At 36.8% G+C, this 19,304-nt stretch overlaps 1 protein-coding gene across 3 annotated transcripts; it reads left to right on the top strand.

Moving 5' to 3' along the window:
• Positions 1-459: 459 nt before the first annotated feature.
• Positions 460-19,103, top strand: GUF1 (GTP binding elongation factor GUF1). Of its 3 annotated transcripts, XM_050973420.1 has the most exons (17): positions 460-662; positions 1,636-1,747; positions 2,648-2,796; positions 2,992-3,072; positions 3,404-3,481; positions 4,299-4,382; positions 4,826-4,890; positions 6,651-6,854; positions 8,355-8,494; positions 9,625-9,748; positions 10,108-10,240; positions 11,546-11,689; positions 12,601-12,734; positions 14,594-14,695; positions 16,707-16,826; positions 17,710-17,746; positions 18,754-19,103. In XM_050973420.1, the coding sequence occupies exons 1-17, from the start codon at positions 531-533 to the stop codon at positions 18,889-18,891; spliced, it is 1,977 nt and encodes a 658-aa protein (XP_050829377.1). In that variant the 5' UTR covers positions 460-530; the 3' UTR covers positions 18,892-19,103. The 3 variants fall into 3 exon arrangements, with proteins under 3 accessions (XP_050829377.1, XP_050829378.1, XP_030095434.2); XM_050973421.1 differs by lacking the exons at positions 460-662; positions 1,636-1,747; positions 2,648-2,796; ... (2 more) ...; positions 4,299-4,382; positions 4,826-4,890 and adding exons at positions 6,274-6,453; positions 7,198-7,343; XM_030239574.2 differs by lacking the exons at positions 460-662; positions 1,636-1,747; positions 2,648-2,796; ... (2 more) ...; positions 4,299-4,382; positions 4,826-4,890 and adding exons at positions 6,502-6,520; positions 7,198-7,343.
• Positions 19,104-19,304: the final 201 nt, after the last annotated feature.

Raw genomic sequence — 19,304 nt, 5'->3', positions numbered from 1 at the left:
ACAATGACACCTTTTCCCAGGTCTGTGAAACCTTAACGCAAAAATTTCAAGTAAAAATAGCAGAACACGAGGTCACTAAGAAACACCAAACCAGGAAAGATACAAGTTAGAAAAATATCTGAGACTGTGATGAAGAGTAACACGGAAAACGCTTCTGAGAATACAACACTCTTCTGTTTCAAGAATTTAACAAAGCGCAGCTTTGACGGCCACTACAGCCATTTGCCCGCAGAGCAGCAGGCATGGCACGCAATAAACCCATCTTTAATGCCAGCAGGGCAGCAACTCACGGCTGCAGCAACCCCGGTACCACATCTTGCCCCGGCAGCGCTTCCGCCGCGTCACGGCCCGACCGCCGCCCCCCGTCCCGCCCCGTCCCTTCCGGGCCTCTGGCCCGCCCTGCGCGGCGCGCCTGCCGCCCCCTGAGGGCAGCGGCCCATGGCGGGCTGGGCTTGGCTGGTCTGAGCTGAGCTTAGCTTGGCAGGGCTGAGCTGAGCTGAGCTGAGCTGGGCTGAGCTGCTGTCAGCGCCATGGCCCTCGCCGGCAGGGCAGCGCTGCGCTGGCGGGCACGGCTGCCGAATCCCTGCCCCGCCGCCGCCCCGCTCTGCCGTCCGGCCTGGCTGCCCGCGGCGTGCGGGCGGCCCTACAGCTCCCGCGGCAAGGTGAGTCCCGGGCAGCCCAGGCTCCTGCCCGAGGCCGGCTGCTGCCGGCCCCCCCGGGCTCGCCGCGTTGCCAGGCAGCCCAGGCTGGCGTCCAGGAGTGAGAAGGAGGCCTTAATCCTTGATAGAACTGCCTTGCTAAGGTGTAGGGCTTGACGTGTTTCACTGATCTCAGTTCTAAGGACGGGTTGACAGAGCTTGGAGAGGAGGATGTACCGTTAGAAGAAGGCACAAAGAATGCAGAATTCACGGGCCAGAAGGACAGAGCTCCCAGGATAAGGAAAGAGCTGACAAAGCCAACTGAGCAAGTGTGCTTAAATCGGCTCTGGCTGGGTAAAAAGGTAGTTCTGACAGAGGAAGATGATGACCACAGAGCCAAGAAACCCACCGACTCAAGAGAAAGAGACCATGCTGGCTAACTAGCATAAGAAGTGAGGGATTTATTTAACCAACAGAATACGAATTAAAAGACCACTATGTAACTTTTAGGCAGTGGATATGGCTTCTTCCACACTGTAGCATCCTTTTCCACCGTCTGCTTGCTCCTTGTGATAAAGTCACTACTCCCTGAGTCTCTAGGTAATGGCTCTGTATTCATATCATGCTTGTTAAGAATGATGTCCTTAAAGGCCCTGAATCCAGTTTTCTTATACTTAAGTTTTGTAGTTTCATCAATGTGAAACTGTAAAACAAAGTTTTCCAGCTCCCTATGTACCCAGGAACATAGTACCTTTTACATGTTTCCAGCTTAGTTCATGATTGTTTAGTGATAAAAGAATACATGTGTCTATGTGACTAAAGTGAAATGCTGACATTCCAAACAACAGTGACAATTCAAGCTTTTCTATCTCTGTTCAACCTGTGCTTCTTCTAGAGAAAAATTATTAAAAGAAATAATTTTGGTTTTTAAAGGCCAGGTCATATGCTATATAGAGACTGTAACCTTGATTAATGAAAAGAAATTCCTGTTTTTCAGGAAAAAATAGATATGTCAGCGTATCCTGTTGAAAGCATTAGAAACTTCAGTATTATAGCTCATGTAGATCATGGCAAAAGTACACTAGCAGACAGATTGCTGGAAATTACAGGTAAGCATTCTCATTTTATACTACCTTTTCTTGACATGGAAGGTGGCATCTTAAGTTTCTGTACCGTTGATTATTACTAAAATTTCTAATATGTTTGCTCTCCTAGTGTTGCTTGAAGGCTTTTAAGCTCTCAGTTGTGTAGTGTTACAGATAAATGGACTTTGTGGTTGACATGTAGGCATGAGGTGTGTAATTCATTTAAAGAAGTACATATTTGGGAAAGAGACTGAAAAGGAGTTTGAAGATGTTCCTTGTTTCAACATCTTCCTTGTTCAAGGTGTCACTCCTGTCATTCTAACCAGTCATCCATTAGAACAGCACATGTTAAGTTTATGATGTTTACTGCCTGTGGTTTTAGAAGGGGTGGGACAGTCATGACCTGGGAGTTCTGGACTGTCATTTAAGGGTGAATGAAACAAAACCAGGGAGAGAAACTTCTGATCAAAGTTATTTTTTATGATTACCTCCCATGTATCATCACCATGAGCATTTTTGCCTGATGCCTGTGATAGAATGAGATTTTGAATTCAGGTTTGTCACTCTATGGTAATGCTCGTCTGGCACTTGAGATTGACTTTAGAGCTGTAGGCTGCTCTTCCTCAGTGATATTCCTTAAGTATCAAAATTATTTACAATTCAAGGGAATTTTTGCTTCTCTCTAATCTCTTAGGTGATGTTTTTTATCCTTATTCAGGATAGTATCTTATTTAACTTTATTGTATAAGCTTTATTTGACAAATGTAAAGAGTTGATGCACTGTTTTGTTTTTGATTGAACATCTTTGTTTAGCTTAATTGTATGGGAAATCTTCATTTGCTCTTGGTTAACTTTTGGTTAATGGCATTTTCAAGATTTATGTGGTAAATTAGGTAATAAAGCTCTTTTTTTTCTTATTTTTAGGTACAATTTCTAAAACTGACCATAACAAACAAGTGCTGGATAAACTTCAAGTGGAACGTGAAAGAGGAATAACAGTTAAAGCCCAATCTGCATCTCTCTTTTACAATCATGAAGGAATAAACTACCTCTTAAATCTTATTGACACACCAGTAAGTTAAATATAAACTGTGTTGAAATCACACAAATCTAAATGTCTTTATAGTTTTAAGTAGGAGATTTCTGGCTTTCTGTGTTCATTCAATTCCTCTTTTATAAGAATGTGAACTTATATACAAATGAAAACAATGTAGTACAGAAATCTTTGCAAAAATACCTGAAATTGTAAACATTTGTTTTCTCCATAGGGCCACGTAGATTTCAGCTATGAAGTATCACGGTCACTATCTGCCTGTCAAGGTGTCATACTTGTAGTGGATGCAAATGAGGTGTAGTACTTAATTCTTGTTTTCTGTTTACTATTTCAGGATTTCCTTAAGCTAGAGGGAAAGTAGGTTGTGGGATTTTTTTAGTTTTTCTGGCAGTGTTTTTGCCCTGGTCTATCTCCATGAAGGTATTACACTGCAGAAAAAGAGTAAAAGGGTTTTAAAGCAGTTGCAAATAATCAGTCACCTTTTATTTATCCATCTTCTAAATGAAAGTGTTGATAGAATAGCAGAGTAATCTTAAATTGTGTAGTATGTCTGAAAATACTCCACAAAACCACCCCAAAACTGAGGGGGGGGGTTCTGTGTTAAATGTTACAATGTTATTTTCTAGGGTATTCAGGCTCAGACAGTGGCAAACTTCTATCTCGCCTTTGAAGCACAGCTTTCAATAATTCCTGTCATAAATAAGGTAATAAAGTTTTTAGCATTTTCTGGTAAATGCTTGGGTTGTTTAAATGTGTATAGTGCTGATCAGAAATGTAACCTTGAAGAGAAGTACATAACAAAGAGAAAGTTATTTATTATAATATTTATAGGATTTAGATATAACATTACTAGAATGTAGTAGGAATTTTCTGTATGTGCTGTCTGTGCAAAATTTTACAGTAACCGCTGTGAAATTTTTAATTTCATGAAATACATTCAGGTGTTTAAATAAGGTAGCACTTAAGGACATACCTAGTAGTGGACTTTGCCGTGCTGGGTTTATGGTTGGAATTGGTGATGTTAAAAGTTCATTAATATTGAGGAAATGAAATGACTAGGAGCTCGATATTTAAAAAGCGGAGTCTTAATTTTAAATGAAATTCTAAGTGTTACTTTCTATACAATTTTGAGAGCTGTGTTATTGGAATCACAAGATTAAGTACTGCTCAGCTTATGTTAATTGCTTTTTTTAGATTTATGTTGCACTTAATATGTAATGCTATAAACAGTGTAGGTAGCACTTAATGATTTCAAATTACTTTGTAAACTAAAGATTTTTGCCAACTCTTGGACAAAGATGTTTTCCCTAATGAAACAAGCCAAAACTACATTGGTTACAGATGGGATCCTTCCCAAAATCAAGGAAAGAAGACTTTATAAAGTTAATATGGATCTTTTGCTAAAGATGGACAGTATTTACTCATAAATACATAAAGGTTCTTTGCTGTACTTTTGAAAGATACAGTACTGTATGATGTGGGAGGTGTGGTTGCTTGCATATTTAGCAGTTTGTTTTACAGATTGACTTGAAAAATGCAGACCCTGAAAGAGTCGAAAAACAAATTGAGAAGCTGTTTGATATCCCTAAAGATGAATGTATAAGGGTAAGACCTCTGAGTTTTATAACATGGCAGATACAACTTTGTAACTCATGAGTTGTGGTGCATGTTGTAATTTAAGAGAGTGCTATCTGTCCTATCTGTCTGCCTGTTCTTGTCAGACATAAGAATTTCTTTAAAGTGTGTCTCCTGTAATAGTGGAGAAAATAACTTTCAGCTAAAAATTCTAGTATATTTTGAATAGAATGGAATCTGAGATTTTAAATTGTTTCTCACTGTCAATCCATAAATGGTTTTTGTTTCTATCATAAAAATAATTTCCATTCACAAAAGACAAAACTGTATTTCTTAGTAAAAGCATTCTAAATGAGTGTCCTTTTGAGTGCTTTTATGGGTGGGTGCCACTCAAACTGTCTAAGTAAACATGACACAATTTAATTAATAAGTGTAAGATGTGTCTTAGAAAGTTGTGGTTGGATTTGTTTTAGATTTCTGCTAAACAAGGAACAAATGTTGAAAAAGTTCTTCAAAAGGTCATTGAGAAGATCCCACCGTAAGTCTGTATTTGATTATATATCTAATTAATGTTATAAAGTAATTAGAAAATCATGAGTTGCATTTATACAGTATTGGTAGTAGCTTTACACTTAATATGCATCTAATTAAAAAAAAAATATTTTATAGAGAGATGAAGGAGAAACAGAAGGAAAATAGTGACTTGTGCTTAAATAGAAGAGGTGAATTAGTCACCAGTGAAGCTGAAAAGCAGAGGATCATTTTTTGTCACCTCTGTCTTTACCAGCACCATTGGGCTTTAGGCCTGGGGAGCAAAAATGCAGGTTGATGCACTGACCCGCTCTCAGCAAAGGAGTTGGTATGTGAACTGTTACAGGAGCCTGACCCCTGTGCATCCATTGTCCCAAATGGCATCCAGCTGAGGATTGTAGGAGAGCTGGCTGTGTCTGTGCAAAGCTGCTCTTTGTAATCTTTGAGAAGTCGCAGAGAAGACTGGAAGAATGCTAGTGTCCAGTTTAGAAGAAGAGCTTAAAGGAGGATCCAGGAATTTATAGGCCTATCAGTCTTACTGCAGTCCCTGGAAATGGTATGGAACAAATCCTCCTCGGGGCTGTCATGAGTCAGATGAAGTAAGTGATTGGGAAAAGTGAGCAGGGATTAACCTAGGGCATATTGTGCTTGACAAACCTGATCACCTTCTACAGCAGAGTAAGCTCCTGTGTAGTGTGAGAGGTGGACACTGGCTGCCTGGATTTCTCTCTACCTGGATCTTTAAGGTTTTTGATAAGGTTTCTCAAATACTCCTGGAGAAACCACTGTGTTACAGTCTGGAGTGGGCTGTGTCATGGGAGCTGTCTGACAGACTGCACCCAGAGAGTGGTGGTAAATAGCTCCTTTTCAGACTGGCCACAAGTAGGGTCTGCCACATTGGGTGCAGTGCTGTTTCTTGTCATCATAAGTCATCTGGAAGTTGGGATGTGTACCCTAGTGAAGTTTGCCAGTGATACCAAACTGAGAGAGGAAGTAGACACTTCAGAAAGTGGGAGCAACTTTGCAGGAAGTGCTAGATAGGCTGGAAGAGTGGGTTAAAAATAACCCTATGAAATTCAACAGATGCAAAGGTCTTGCACCTGGGAATACATAATTCAGGAGCATAGCACAGGCTGGGGAGCAGCTCTGTGGAAATGGACCCAGAGGTCTTCGGGACAACAAAGTCAATATGAGTGAACAGTGTGCTGCTGCAGCAAAGAAAGACAAGAGCATGCTGGGTTGCCTTGGGACATCAACAGCAGAGATAAAAAAGTCATTATCCCACTCTGCTCACTGGTGATCGGTCTACACCTGGAATACTGTGTTTGGTTTTGGTTCTTTCTGTGCAGAAAATGTGGACCAGCTGAAGAGGGGCCACAGAGATGATTGAAAGACTGGGCAGTCTGCCCTTTGAGGAGAGGTTGAGAAAAATGGACTTGTTCAGCCTTGAAAAAAGAAGGCTTCAGGGAGACCTTTTGCTGTGTCCTGGTATTTAAACAGTAGCTACAAAGAGCCATTGGAATAATCTCCCTAGGAAAGTGGTGGATTCCCCAACATTGGACACTTTCTGGTTCGTTTGGGCAGCTTGCTAGGCCATCTTGTTAAGCCTGTGTTTTTGCCAAGAAAAGTTGGATCAGGTGATACTGGAAATCTCTTCCAACCTAGTGTGATTCTGTGAAAGTGTTTGGGGTGGGCATGCTTGCTCATTTAATATTGAATGAAAACACACTGCATAATATATTGTTCTAATTTTTTTTTTTGTGACAGACCCCAATGTAATACTGCTGATCCATTGAAAGCCTTAGTATTTGACTCTACCTTTGACCACTACCGAGGTGTCATAGCTAACATTGCACTCTTTGGTGGGGAGATTGCAAAGGGACAGAAAATTGTGTCTGCACACACTAAGAAAAGATACGAGGTTAATGAAGTTGGAATTCTGACTCCAAATGAACAGCCAACACATAAACTGTAAGTAAAAACTTCTTACAGTTGAACAAATTATATATTGGGTAAGCTACAATGTCCTGCATTTCTGTTTGATTTTTGCTTTGAGAGGTAAAAACTGGGAAATGTCTAGGTTTTTGTTTTTGTTCTTTGATGGTGGGTTTTTTAATAATTACTATTTGCAATTTAATGTTCTGTGTCATTTTTTATTTTGGGCATGCTGAAGCAGAAGGTTTTAGGGAGTGCTTTTTTGGGCATTGCTGTGGGAAGAATCCATTATCTTCTGTAGTATATGGAACATCTGGACAGCTAGGTGTTTAAAGGCTAGTGCTCAATATTCTTATTCAGCTGTCCAATTTATTTCTAGGAACTGCCTTGTTTGAGAGTGGAAGGGAATGGGGCTTCATCTTAGTTATTGCTGCAGCATATTTTGAGGGTGGAAAAGTTAAAATCCATGAATGCAACAGCTTCCAGAAACTGGCTTCTCAATGGCAGCAATGGGAAGAAAAACAGGTACTTAGAATTAGTGGAGAAGCTTTACCAGTTGGCATCCAAATACATGTTAATGACTTTATTGGGGGCATTCTCAGGTTACATTACTGTGTCTGGTGGGTTGAGCCCAGCCAGCAACCCAGCCAGCCCCCCCTGCTCACTCCCCAACCCTAGCAGGATGAGAACTGAGGATGTACCTGTGGAGTGAGATAAAGACAGTTTAATAAATGAAGGAGAAAAAAAAAAAAGAAATAAAAGCAAATTATGCAAGGACAGTCCATTATTTCCCACCTCCCCCAAGCAGATTGATGTTCTGCTAGTCTACAAGTCTTGGAAAGACTACACTTCTTTTGTATTGCTAAGCATGATATTCTGTGGTATGGAATGTCCTTTTAGCTAGTTTGGGTCTGTTGTCCTGGCTGTGTCACCTCCCAGTTTCTTGCACACCTCCAGTCTGTTTGCTTGCAGGGGCACAGCCAGAATGTTTAGGTATTGCTAAGCAATACCTAAACATTGGTATGTTTTCAACACTTGTTTTAGTCACAGTTCCAAAACACAGCCATACTAGGCTGCTTTGAAGAAAGCTGCTCCATCCCAGCCAAAACCAGTACTGTGTTTTATTTAGTATTTACCATTTATTCCCTTCCTATTAGCATAATGTGCTGATGGAAAGTGTTTGTCTAGTTTCATCCTACTGGTATATGAAACGTGCTGTGCTGGCAGCTGCTAACTGTTCTGGTTTCTGTGTCTTAGGAGCTTCTCAAGGGTCTAGCTCCAGCTTTTAAACTGGGAGCAACACAGTATTCAAAATCCAGGATCATAAATGTACTGTTCAGCTGTAACAGAAAAGAGCTAGTTGGGACTGTTCACAACTGAGAGGTGAAACAACTTAAATCTCACTTCTGGACTTTGGATATGGGCTTTTTAGGGAGTGATTTATTTGAATTTCTGGCTGGGCTAAATCAAGTAGGAAAATAGTAGAAATACTGCTAATGCCAACAGTCATGTCCATATAATAACAATTTTATTTAGCTATGCAGGACAGGTGGGATACCTGATTGCTGGAATGAAAGAAGTCACGGAAGCCCAAATAGGAGACACGCTGTTTTTGTATAAACAGCCAGTGGAGCCTTTGCCTGGCTTTAAGTCAGCAAAGCCAATGGTTTTTGCAGGTGAGGAGTACATCAATATAAAGTGGAGTTACTGTTTTTCCATTGACAAGAATCAGAGCTGTTAGAACTTTTAAAAGAAAACATGTATATTAAGAGTTGGGAGGATTAGAATTTTAGCTGAGGTGCATCACTTATGTAGATTTGTGAGTTTTCCCTGTTACTTAGCAGGATTAGTAATAAATGCTGACTGGTTTTGCATGAATACAATACAGACATGATTATTGTTTCTAATGCCAGTAAACTCTTTAATAGTTGGAAAAAAAGGATTGAAATTAAAAAAAAACCAAGAATTATTTGATAATCAGGTTTCTGTAATTATTCTGGTTTTTTTTCTTTTAAAATTTAGCAACTTTTTCATTTTTGTTAAACGTGGTAAACTGCCAGAGCTAATACGCAGAATGATCCTGTAAAATACTTGACTTTTTTGAGCCTGAATAATTCCATTGAGCTGTTGCCACTAGTGTCAGTAACTACACAAAAGCTTCAGAAGGTGGCTTTAGAAAAAATTCTGTAAATAATTATCTAGACCTATTGTGAAGCAGTGTGTAGAACTCACTCACACTGTCTCACGGAGACTAGGCAAGTAGATGATGTTTTTGTGTGCATGTGTGTTATATCGTGATGTAGATGACATTTTCTGAGCATACAAGGATGTGAAAAGTGATACAGTAGAATCTATTTCAGGCAGTAGTTATACAAACAGCTGTTTTTATTCATTTCAAAAGAATAGAGAAATATTTGCAACTTTGAAATGATGCTTTTTATTTTTCACTCACTCTTAGCTTTGAGGGAACATCTCAGTGAAGTCTATGCATTTACACTGCAAAACAGTGGTTATACTCAACTGTGAATCTTCCACAAATGTGAAGATTAGATGAGTACAGTGATCCTACCATTATGGTTTAGATGTTAATTCTGAGGTAATCTAAAACATTTTTATGTTTTGACTAATTTTGGGGTTTTTTTGAGAAATAAAGAATCCTTATGTTGTTTTTCACATTTAAAAACTGATGGAGCAGAAAGTAACTATTCCTGATTTTATCTGTTACTGTAAGTGGCATATTTGAAAGCTAGGTACACAGTAGCTAAAGCTCTCTGTTGCTTCACTTCTGTTTAATATGTTTTGACAGGAATGTATCCAGTAGATCAAACAGAATATAATAATCTCAAAAGTGCTTTGGAAAGGCTGACATTGAATGACTGCAGTGTAACTGTTCATCGTGACAGTAGCCTTGCCTTAGGAGCTGGATGGAGGTGAGGTTTTTGTGCTGCTTTCATTTTTGAAACTGTTCATAATGCATGTTTAAATAAACTGAAGGTAGAATTAAACTTAATTCAAAATTAGAAGTTGTAATTCAAATTAATGATAAAGATCAAAAGCATTTGATTTTTTTACATTCTCTGTTTGCATAGAGAATGAAAATTTTTGTGATCTATTGTTTTTGTTCTCCAAGACTTAATTCAACTGTAAGATTATTTGGTCCCTTGAAGGTTGTTTGCTCTGCCTGATTCTGCCACACTAGCACTGTAAACATGCTGGAGGGTGAAAAAGACCACTGTGAAATTCCAGGGGATACACAAATACTTTTACCAATAGGGTATTTATTTTCCAGATTGGGTTTCCTTGGTCTTCTACATATGGAAGTCTTTAATCAGCGTTTGGAGCAAGAGTATAATATGTCTGTTATTTTGACTGCACCTACAGTTCCATATAAAGCTGTTCTTTCCTCAGCAAAGTTGATAAAGGTATGTTAAATTCATTAAAAAATTATGTAAATATAAAAACATCCAGAGTCTCTTTTTAAATGTAGGCTAGTACTGTATTTTATAGTAAGCATTAGAAACACCAGTATATTACTTAAATAGTTTTTAATTTTTTTAAGGATGTTAAAATGCTCCTCCCCTTTCATTTCAAGCACTCTCTTTTTATTTCTTTTACTTTTCCTTGAAAATGGGAGTATAGGACACATATCTTGCTGTATTCTTTTAAGTGCTTACTGACTGGACTGCATTAAAAGCAGGTGAAATAATATTCCAGGCTTTATCCATCAGAAAACATGAACGTTTCTGGGAATAGATTGTGATGATACTGTAGATTGGCAGGGGCTGGTGAAAGAAAATGGTATTTTTTGATCAAAATTAAATGGGGGCGTGTGCTAACTTCATTAAACTGGATGCAAATAGAATTACTGTGTTTGAGTTCTCTAGAGAGAAAGAGGTAGACTTAGAGCACCTGCTGACAGAGGAGGCTGCAAATTGACTGGCTGATTATCCTGTAAATTACAAAAAACTTGTATAAGAAAGGTTTCTGTACTTGCAAGGTGTTAAACATAGACCTTTTTATCTCTCTGGTTGTTTTTGTTTCTTACTGAGGCAGTATAGCAGCTGAATAAAGTAGTTGACACCTTTGGTGTGTGATTCTGGACTGCTGATGTGGGATTCTTTTCAAACAATGCTGGAAGTTGGGTCTCTGTCAGTGGAAATGATGTAATAACTTGCTTTGGAGGAGAGGGAAGTTGCATTTCCACAATAAGCAGCATAACCTTCCTTTTACCTCAGAAGGGTAACTCCAGCCCTTACTGGAATATTGGACTGGAAAAACTAGGTAATGAGAGCACTTACACAGGAATCAAAAACTTCATTTCTAAGTCCACTTTAGCCTGTGAGGGAGCCTGAACCCAAAGTTTTCTGTTGAAGCTGTGTAATAGTAACTTAGAGAATCAGGATGAAGAAAGAAGGAAGATCCTCAATTTACAGGGGAGAGAGAGACCTGGAAAGATGGATTGAAAGCTTTTTTGTATTTCTATCATTTCCCAAGTCAAAAGCTAATTTCTGCATAATGGTATTTAAGGATATGCTGATAATGGACTTCTATATGTTTTATAAAAATCACTTCAAAAATCATCCTTGGTTTAAACTTGTGTTGCATAATGCACCAACGTTTTCAGGCAATTGAAACATTTTTTAGCATTTTTTCAATGCTATATTTGTCTCCTTTGCTGGTCATTTTACTTCTAAAATTAGAATATCTGGTTTATTTGTTGTTTTCAGGAGTATGGAAAAGACCAGATTACTATTATCAACCCTGCTCAGTTTCCTGATAAACTTTCAGTATCAGAATATTTGGAGCCAACTGTTCTTGGTACTGTTGTAACACCTCATGAATATATTGGGAAAATAATTACCTTGTGTCAGGTTGGTGTATAATTGTAATTTTTTCTTTTGCATTACTAAGCTCTTCACCTCATACTTAAAGTGAAGACACAAGATAGTATGATAATAGATATTACTACTTAAATAGTATCTTTGAAGTACTTATTCAATACTCTTGAAAGATAAAATAATTTTTAACATTTTATTTGTAAAATTCTGAACTACAGAATCATTAAATTGAAAAGTTAATGATGAAGTTCAGTGACAAGAAAGTCTGTATGAGACTAATTCATAGCTAGTTCTGTTCTCCTGAAACAATGGAGTCTGCAGCAGAGGAATAAGATGTATTGTTTTTTTAGAAGTATATTCATGGAATACAACTTCTGCCAACACTTCTGACTATGTGTCCATGTACTTTTTTCAGTGCTTCACTGAAAGTAAATTTAGGATAGCGATGGCCAAATTTGTCTAACTGTATTTGGAATACTTCTAATTGAAAATGTTTTAACTGCCAATGCATATTGTGTTTATATTATTCTTCACAATATTTTTCTTAGCTTTTAACATTCCAAAATGCATAATACAAAGCAGTACAGTGAGGAAAAAAATCTCTTGAAAAGAATTTCTAAAATAACTTTAAGAACACCCTTCTGGGAGGAAAGAAGATAAGCGTGCAAGTCCCACTTGTGGCAGCAATAAGCAGAAGCTGTTAAGGATTTCAGAAATTCAGCATTTAGAGAGGAAAGGCTTGAATTGAATTTCTGGTTAAGTTATAACTATTTCATTTGCTACAATGCTGCAGTTTGTCCTGGGACTTCAGTGAATGAGAAAGTTACTTTGGGGCATAAGTCCAGGAATTCTCTTGTGTAGCTTGATTGTTGTTCATTTTAATTTGCTTTGTATTTTTTTGTAGAAAATTTCAAGGGAAACTGAAACTGTTTTTATTTGTCCAGGATCGTAGGGCAGTCCAGAAAGATCTGTTGTACATTGATGAAAACAGGGTTATGCTAAAATACCTCTTTCCACTGAATGAAATTGTGGTGGATTTTTATGATGCTCTTAAGTCTCTGTCTTCTGGCTATGCAAGGTATGTTCCCCCTTTTCCTCCTCCCACCCTGGACCCTGAAGGGGGGTAAAGAAAGGCCTGAGGAACAGCTGTGGAAGGGCACAAGTAAAGAATATTCCTTTATGGTGGTGCTGCAAATCTAGTCTCTTTTCACCTTGAATGGATTAGATTCACTGTGAAAATGGATGGAAATAAGTGTGAAAAAACCATGAAAAGTGTGTCACTACCTAAAAATCATTGTCTTTGGCAATGTGTGTATTTTTCAAGGGCACCTTCTGGAATGGTGCTGACTCATCTATATGAGTAAGACCTAAATGGTCTGTCCTTGTCTGAAGTGACACTGTACAATTTTTTTCAATGGAATCACTGAAACTCTACTACTTCCTATATGAACTGTCTCTTGGTGGAAAAATTAAAATAACCGCATTGATTATTTAAAGTTAGTAAAAACAATGTGGTATTTAAAAGAAACAGTACTTACTTTATATACATGCTTTATTATGTGAAAAAAGAAAATAATGTGTAATTTGAGACAAAATTTTCCATTGTGGGTGGCTGCTATGAATTCAGAGTCTAGTTCAGTGCTCAGATGTTTGTGAAGAGCCTTTGCGAGTTTAATGGAAGTGAAAATCTTGCATGGCGATGAGCTTGTGCCCCAGGAGGCTCAATGGCCCTCACAACCTGGTGTGTTGAGATGTCATTAATGGCATATGTTGCACAATAGGAACTGGTATACCTAATTACATTATTTATTTTATAAATGTAAAAATGACTTTTATTGAAGGACTGAATTTGCTTTGAGTTTATGTTTTCTTTAATTATGTCTTATAAATGTAAGTAAGACTTGTCTTACCCAGGTTTATATATATATATATATGCAGCAAAGGCATAAACAAAAGTGGAGAGGTAAGGCAGAAGAAATAGAGGGATGGAAATTTTGAATTTCCTCTCTGGATCTAGCTCCCCCACTACATAAAACCTAACCTGTTTATCAAGAATTTATCTCATTAGCAGAATTAAGCTGGGTTTCCTTTGATTTAGGGATGATTGCCAACAATGTTGCATTATCTTATTTATTTGTTAGTTTTTATTTCCAAATTGACTCCTTAATACAGCTTGTGTATGTAGTGCTCTCAGTAATCATATTTCTGTCATATGGATCCATTCACACATCTGTGGTTATTAAGCCAACTAAGATAGAAGCACTTTAAAATAATCACAAAGGATTTTTCTCCCCCTTTTCTGGTATTTCAGATTTGACCACATTACAGTGATATTGATGATCCTCCACAATTACACACACAAGATCCATCTACCTGTCTTCTTTCTGTCTGTCTATCTATCTATCTATTGCATACATCACCTCTGCATCTCTTCCATTTTAAGAATTTTTGCAAACTAACACACAGACAGCAAGGTCTGCACCTACCAAAGAAGAAATCTGGTTTGGAAACTAAGTGAAAAACTTATTTGTCAGAGGCAGTGATAATAGGGGTAACATAAAAAGTTTGTCAAATGAGAGGATGAAAAGAAGACGGTCCTGGATTGGTGTTTGATTTCTGTGATATTTTAGGACATTGAGTGTTCAAAAGCTGTGTTGAAGGGTTCTTTACCAAGCATGTAGATTTCTAATTGCTCATTAAATTGGAAAGAGGTCCTCAAAGTCAAGATGACAACTTTCTGCATTGGAGGGGACATTACGTGCAGTACCTTTTTAGTGTGAAGATATACTGAGAGACTACTGAAAACTGTACTCACATTTTATTAAAAAGTTCAAGTGTTTTATTAAGAAATATTTCTATAAAATCTACAGAACAAAGAATGTAAAATACAATTTATGCAATATCATGACTAATTTTTGAACTGCTTTTATTTTTTAGTTTTGATTATGAAGATGCAGGTTACCAATCAGCAGACCTAATCAAAATGGATATCCTTCTAAATGGTAATCCAGTTGAAGAACTGGCAACTATCATACACAAGTAGGTTTACTGAATTCCTTATTCAAAAGGAATAACAATGAAAACATTGTCTATTAATAGGACTTGATGATCTTAAGGTCTTTTCTGACCTAAATGATTACATGATTCTAAATTACTCGAGGTAAATGTGTTACTCTTGATATGAAAAATATGTATGAGCATTGAAGATTTTTCCATCTGACCACCTTCATTACCACTGAAAAAGATAAGCATTTTATAGTATAAAAATTAGGAAATACATATCATAATTAATAGCAATTTTTCTCAGCTTAAGTACTGGATATAGTATTTTTGTGGAAAATGTAGGGCAGAGAGAAATAAATGCAAAATGCCAATCTTCTAAAGGGCTGGAAAAATTTAAGTGCTGACCAATCTAGGAGATACAAGATTAATTATTTATGATACTTAATATTGACAAAAAATGATTTTGTTCTCCCAGTAATTCCTGTTCCATAGAAGTTTGTTGTTACCTTGTTTCTAGACATAGTACCAGGAGAATTTTAATATTTACTGGATGCAGTTACCTCAGAATTTTTTTGCTAAAATGATTCCATTTCTTTGAACATTTCAGGCATTAGAGGTGGGAATAATGCCTTTCCTGTTTCCAGCCTGTCCCCTATCTTCTCAAAAAGTTTTTGCAAGGCTCCCTTCTGTAACTTCAGCATCCCTTTCTAATAATGCCTACTTTGTGGGTTGTTTGGTTTTTCTTCTTAAAATACTTGTAGTTGCTAAATATTTGTATATTTTCATATTTTTTTTACATAACTGCAATCTTGAAATCCTTAGAATTCTGTAAATCCAGAAGGCTGACATAGGAAAACAAACCCCTTGCCTTGTTGAGAAGGATCATGGGGCTGAAGGGGAGTAACTCTCTTGCATACAATTGCTAGTTAATGCATTTCTCATAAGAAGGTAGTGTTTAGCAATCTACCTGAAAAGATGCAAAATGGAGCTGGCCACCCTGCAAAAGTTAGTTATTGCTTTAAAATGTATTTTTGATCAATTTAGCCCATGAACTCTTTTACTCACGAAAACCTTTCTTTTGGCTTTAGATTTCAGTTGTTTTTTTTTTTTTTTAAACTCATAGTTGCAGTAATTTTGCTCTTGCTGCAGGTATTCTCAGTCTTTCCACTGTAAAAACTGCATCTGTAAGAATTCTGCTGAATAACATTTATAGAGAAAGCATTACAGAGATTAGTGTCAGCTTGGTATTAAGATATTCATCAATTGTTCTTACTGTATAAGTAAATTATGTACCTCTTAAAACTGTAACACTCAATGAACATGACTAAAGTACTTAGTGTTTAAACTGTTTGCTCTATACAGGTAGCAAGGAGTCACATTGCCACTACCTGAAAACATGTATGTTGGTAAAAAATGTCTGCTAAATATAGATATTTTTATGCAGATAGACTTATTTCTTTCTAATGGCTTATGAAAGTATCTGTTAGTAGCTTCTTTAGACCTTTTGTTGTTTTCTCTTTCCTAAACCTGAAGCATTTGCAGATGCTGAATATAGTTAGATAATTTTTATTAGCAGATTACAAGAGTATGTTAATTTATTTTTTTCTTTTTTATTAGCAGATTACAAGAGTATGTAAATTTATTTTTTTTTTTTTTCTAAAAAAATAAAACCAGACTTTGAAAGCATTCTGTAATATGTATATTTTAACTGCTTGGGCCTACAGTCAATGAAAATTCTCCTTGACCTAGTTTAAAATTTCACTTGAAGCTGTGGCAGTATTCAAAATGTCTTCCTTTGTGATGGATAGTCAGTGTGGATGGATAATGGTGTTTTTAATAAATACTTTATATGATGTTATATACTGAGGTTAGTACAGTCTTATCACCTGTTAGTATGAAACAGGTGACATACAGAGACCACTTATTAGATGTAAAATCTGATCAGTTTATCTTCTGAGTTAAGAAGAGGAAAATCTCTACTAAAATCCTCCAATCAAACAGTTTGATTTATGGATGTATTTTTAGTGTTGCTGACCTTTTTTTTCAGTGATAAAGCCTATGCTGCTGGTAAACTCCTATGTGAACGTTTAAAAGAGACTATTCCTAGGCAGTTGTTTGAAATAGCCATCCAGGCTGCCATTGGCAAGAAAATCATTGCAAGAGAAACGTAAGTGAAGCCCTTCTGTTCCCCATCTTTTTTTTCCTGTCTGTATTTTAAGATATGTAAAATACAGACTTGTGAAGTGTTACCTAGTTGTATACATTACACGACTTTGATTTTGCTATAAAGTTGTATTTTTCTTGATATATGCTACTTGAGAAAAAAAAAAGACATTTGAGCAGTGACTATTGACTAAACATTTTGAATTAAATTTATATGAAGAAATTGTATTTCTATTTTAGATGGCTTGGGGTCAGAATTGCACTTACTGGATAAAGTGTAACTTCCAACACATGTGTCTACTTCCTCTTTGGCAGTAGAAAAAGTTTCTTACTACTGAAAAAAATTAGCTAGTTGTGGAATACTCTGCTGTGAGAGTCAGCAAAAAAATAGCTGATTTGTGCTGTTCCAAAGGAAATATGTTGCAGCTGAACACAAAAACATTTTCCTAGCACACCCTTCTTTAAAGCAAACCATTTCCTTGATGTTGTGTTTCTCATCTGTTGCTGTTTAAATAGGATAAATAGTGGTAAAATAATTAAAGGTCAGAATTCAGGCAGAGGTGCTGTAAGAATTTGTTGATACATGTATATACACAGGGATCTAACTCTTCTGTGAGTCGTAGCAGAAATTTCAGATAAAAAGCCAAGATTGTGATTTCTTTATTTACATATTATATACCCTAAGTGATGTTTCTAGAATTGAAAACTGTGAATTACATCTTCTGTTTAAAGCTTCATATTTTGTATACAAAACCTGAAAATGTTATGATTCCAAAGCATCTTACAAAACTAGGAGAAAAACAAGCAACATTTTAACAACTCAAGTACTTAGCTTCACATGCAGATGTTGTAATATGTTAAGGTGTATGTGTTATTTTATTTTGCAGGCTGAAGCCTTACAGAAAAAATGTTGTGGCAAAATGTGTAGGTATTCTTTTTCTCTTTTCTTCATGTTTCTGTCATTTGTAAACCTTAGAGCCCTGCTAAGATGATATGCCCATCTCTTCCTAGAAACCCAGCAAAGACATATTCTGCCTGTGCTCCTAAGTGTCTGTGGAATTCTAACAGATACTTTTAAGCTTTTAAAATCCAACTCTTGTAACCCCTTGCTGCAGCTTGAAGAGTGGATCAGATAAAGTAATGACATTTTCAGTCACACACTTCAAGTGTGTCTGTTTCATCTCCTCATCATTTTCTAATAGTTGCAGGCACACAGTAAATGTATGTGTGTGTGTGTACACAGGCATATAGGTAACTTTATATTTCCTAAATTGGTTTTCATGTGATAGAGGGAAATATAAATGTGCTTCTTTTGAGACTTGATTGTGATAAAACTTCTACTTAGGTTTGCAGTAATACATTGTAATAAAGCTTTAAATGTGCAATAGTTGACTATGACAAGATTCAGCAAAGCTGTTGGAAAACTGTGACACTTTATTTAGCTTGGATTTAACTCTGAAGTGAACATATTAGAAAATATTAAGTGTCCCTTTCTCACAACTGCAAAAGAATTCTGCTAAGCACAGCTGTGGGAAGATGACTGTTCAACACTGTACAAGGGTTTAGGTCATTTTTCTAGATGTAAGCACCTAATGGTAGTTAAGATGCCACACTGTATCTGAGCTGGTATGTTGCTGCTATTCCAGGGGGATTTGCATCTAATGTGCTGTCTAGTGCCAGCCAGGCTTACAGGAATGTATATATTTAGGTGACAGAGTTCAACACTCAGTAGTCCAAATTAATGTGCTTATTTTCTTCCTTGTTCTTTTTAACTAGTGGCCTTTAGGCCAAACTATTTGGAGTATAAAGTAATCTTTTTGTCAAAATATAACCAGCCTTTCTGACTATTTTTAAAGCCTTGAGTTTTGTGTGGCTGGAATGTACTGTAGCTGCAGTTGTAGTTTGTGCTTAGTAATTTATTTTTTTCACAGTATGGTGGCGACATTACAAGAAGAATGAAGCTTTTAAGGAGGCAAGCAGAAGGCAAGAAGCTGATGAGAAAAATTGGCAATGTTGAGGTTCCAAGAGATGCCTTTATACGTGTTCTAAGGAGAGAAACTGACAAATAGAGATCAGTGACATCTGATCTTCCAGATCATGACACTTTTTGCAGACAGTGGCAAAGTGAGCTAATACAGGATTTATCACTGTGAGAGGGAACATACTTGACTTTAAATGGTATGAATTTGGTATGTGTGGGAAGATGAATTAACTTTAAAAATGTACATATATTTGTAGATTCTTATGAAATTAAAGTTACTTGACTGCGTCTAAAAGTTCACATTATATTGTTTTTCCATTTTATTCCACTGGTTTCATACTTTTAACACTTAAACATAATTTTGGGGGTTTTTTGCATTGCAAGTCTCTATATATAGAGAGGAACCATATGGCAAAAAGTTTATAAAAATAATTTAAAGGTATGTATAGACAAACAATGCTGGCTTGGTTTGGTTTTTTTCTTTTAAAGTTTGAACTGTTG

The sequence above is a fragment of the Serinus canaria genome, chromosome 4 (assembly GCF_022539315.1).
Source record: "Serinus canaria isolate serCan28SL12 chromosome 4, serCan2020, whole genome shotgun sequence".
In the NCBI taxonomy this organism is placed as follows: domain Eukaryota; kingdom Metazoa; phylum Chordata; class Aves; order Passeriformes; family Fringillidae; genus Serinus; species Serinus canaria.
The sequence above is the reverse complement of the archived record's forward strand: the minus strand, read 5'-3'. Positions and strand labels throughout refer to the sequence as shown.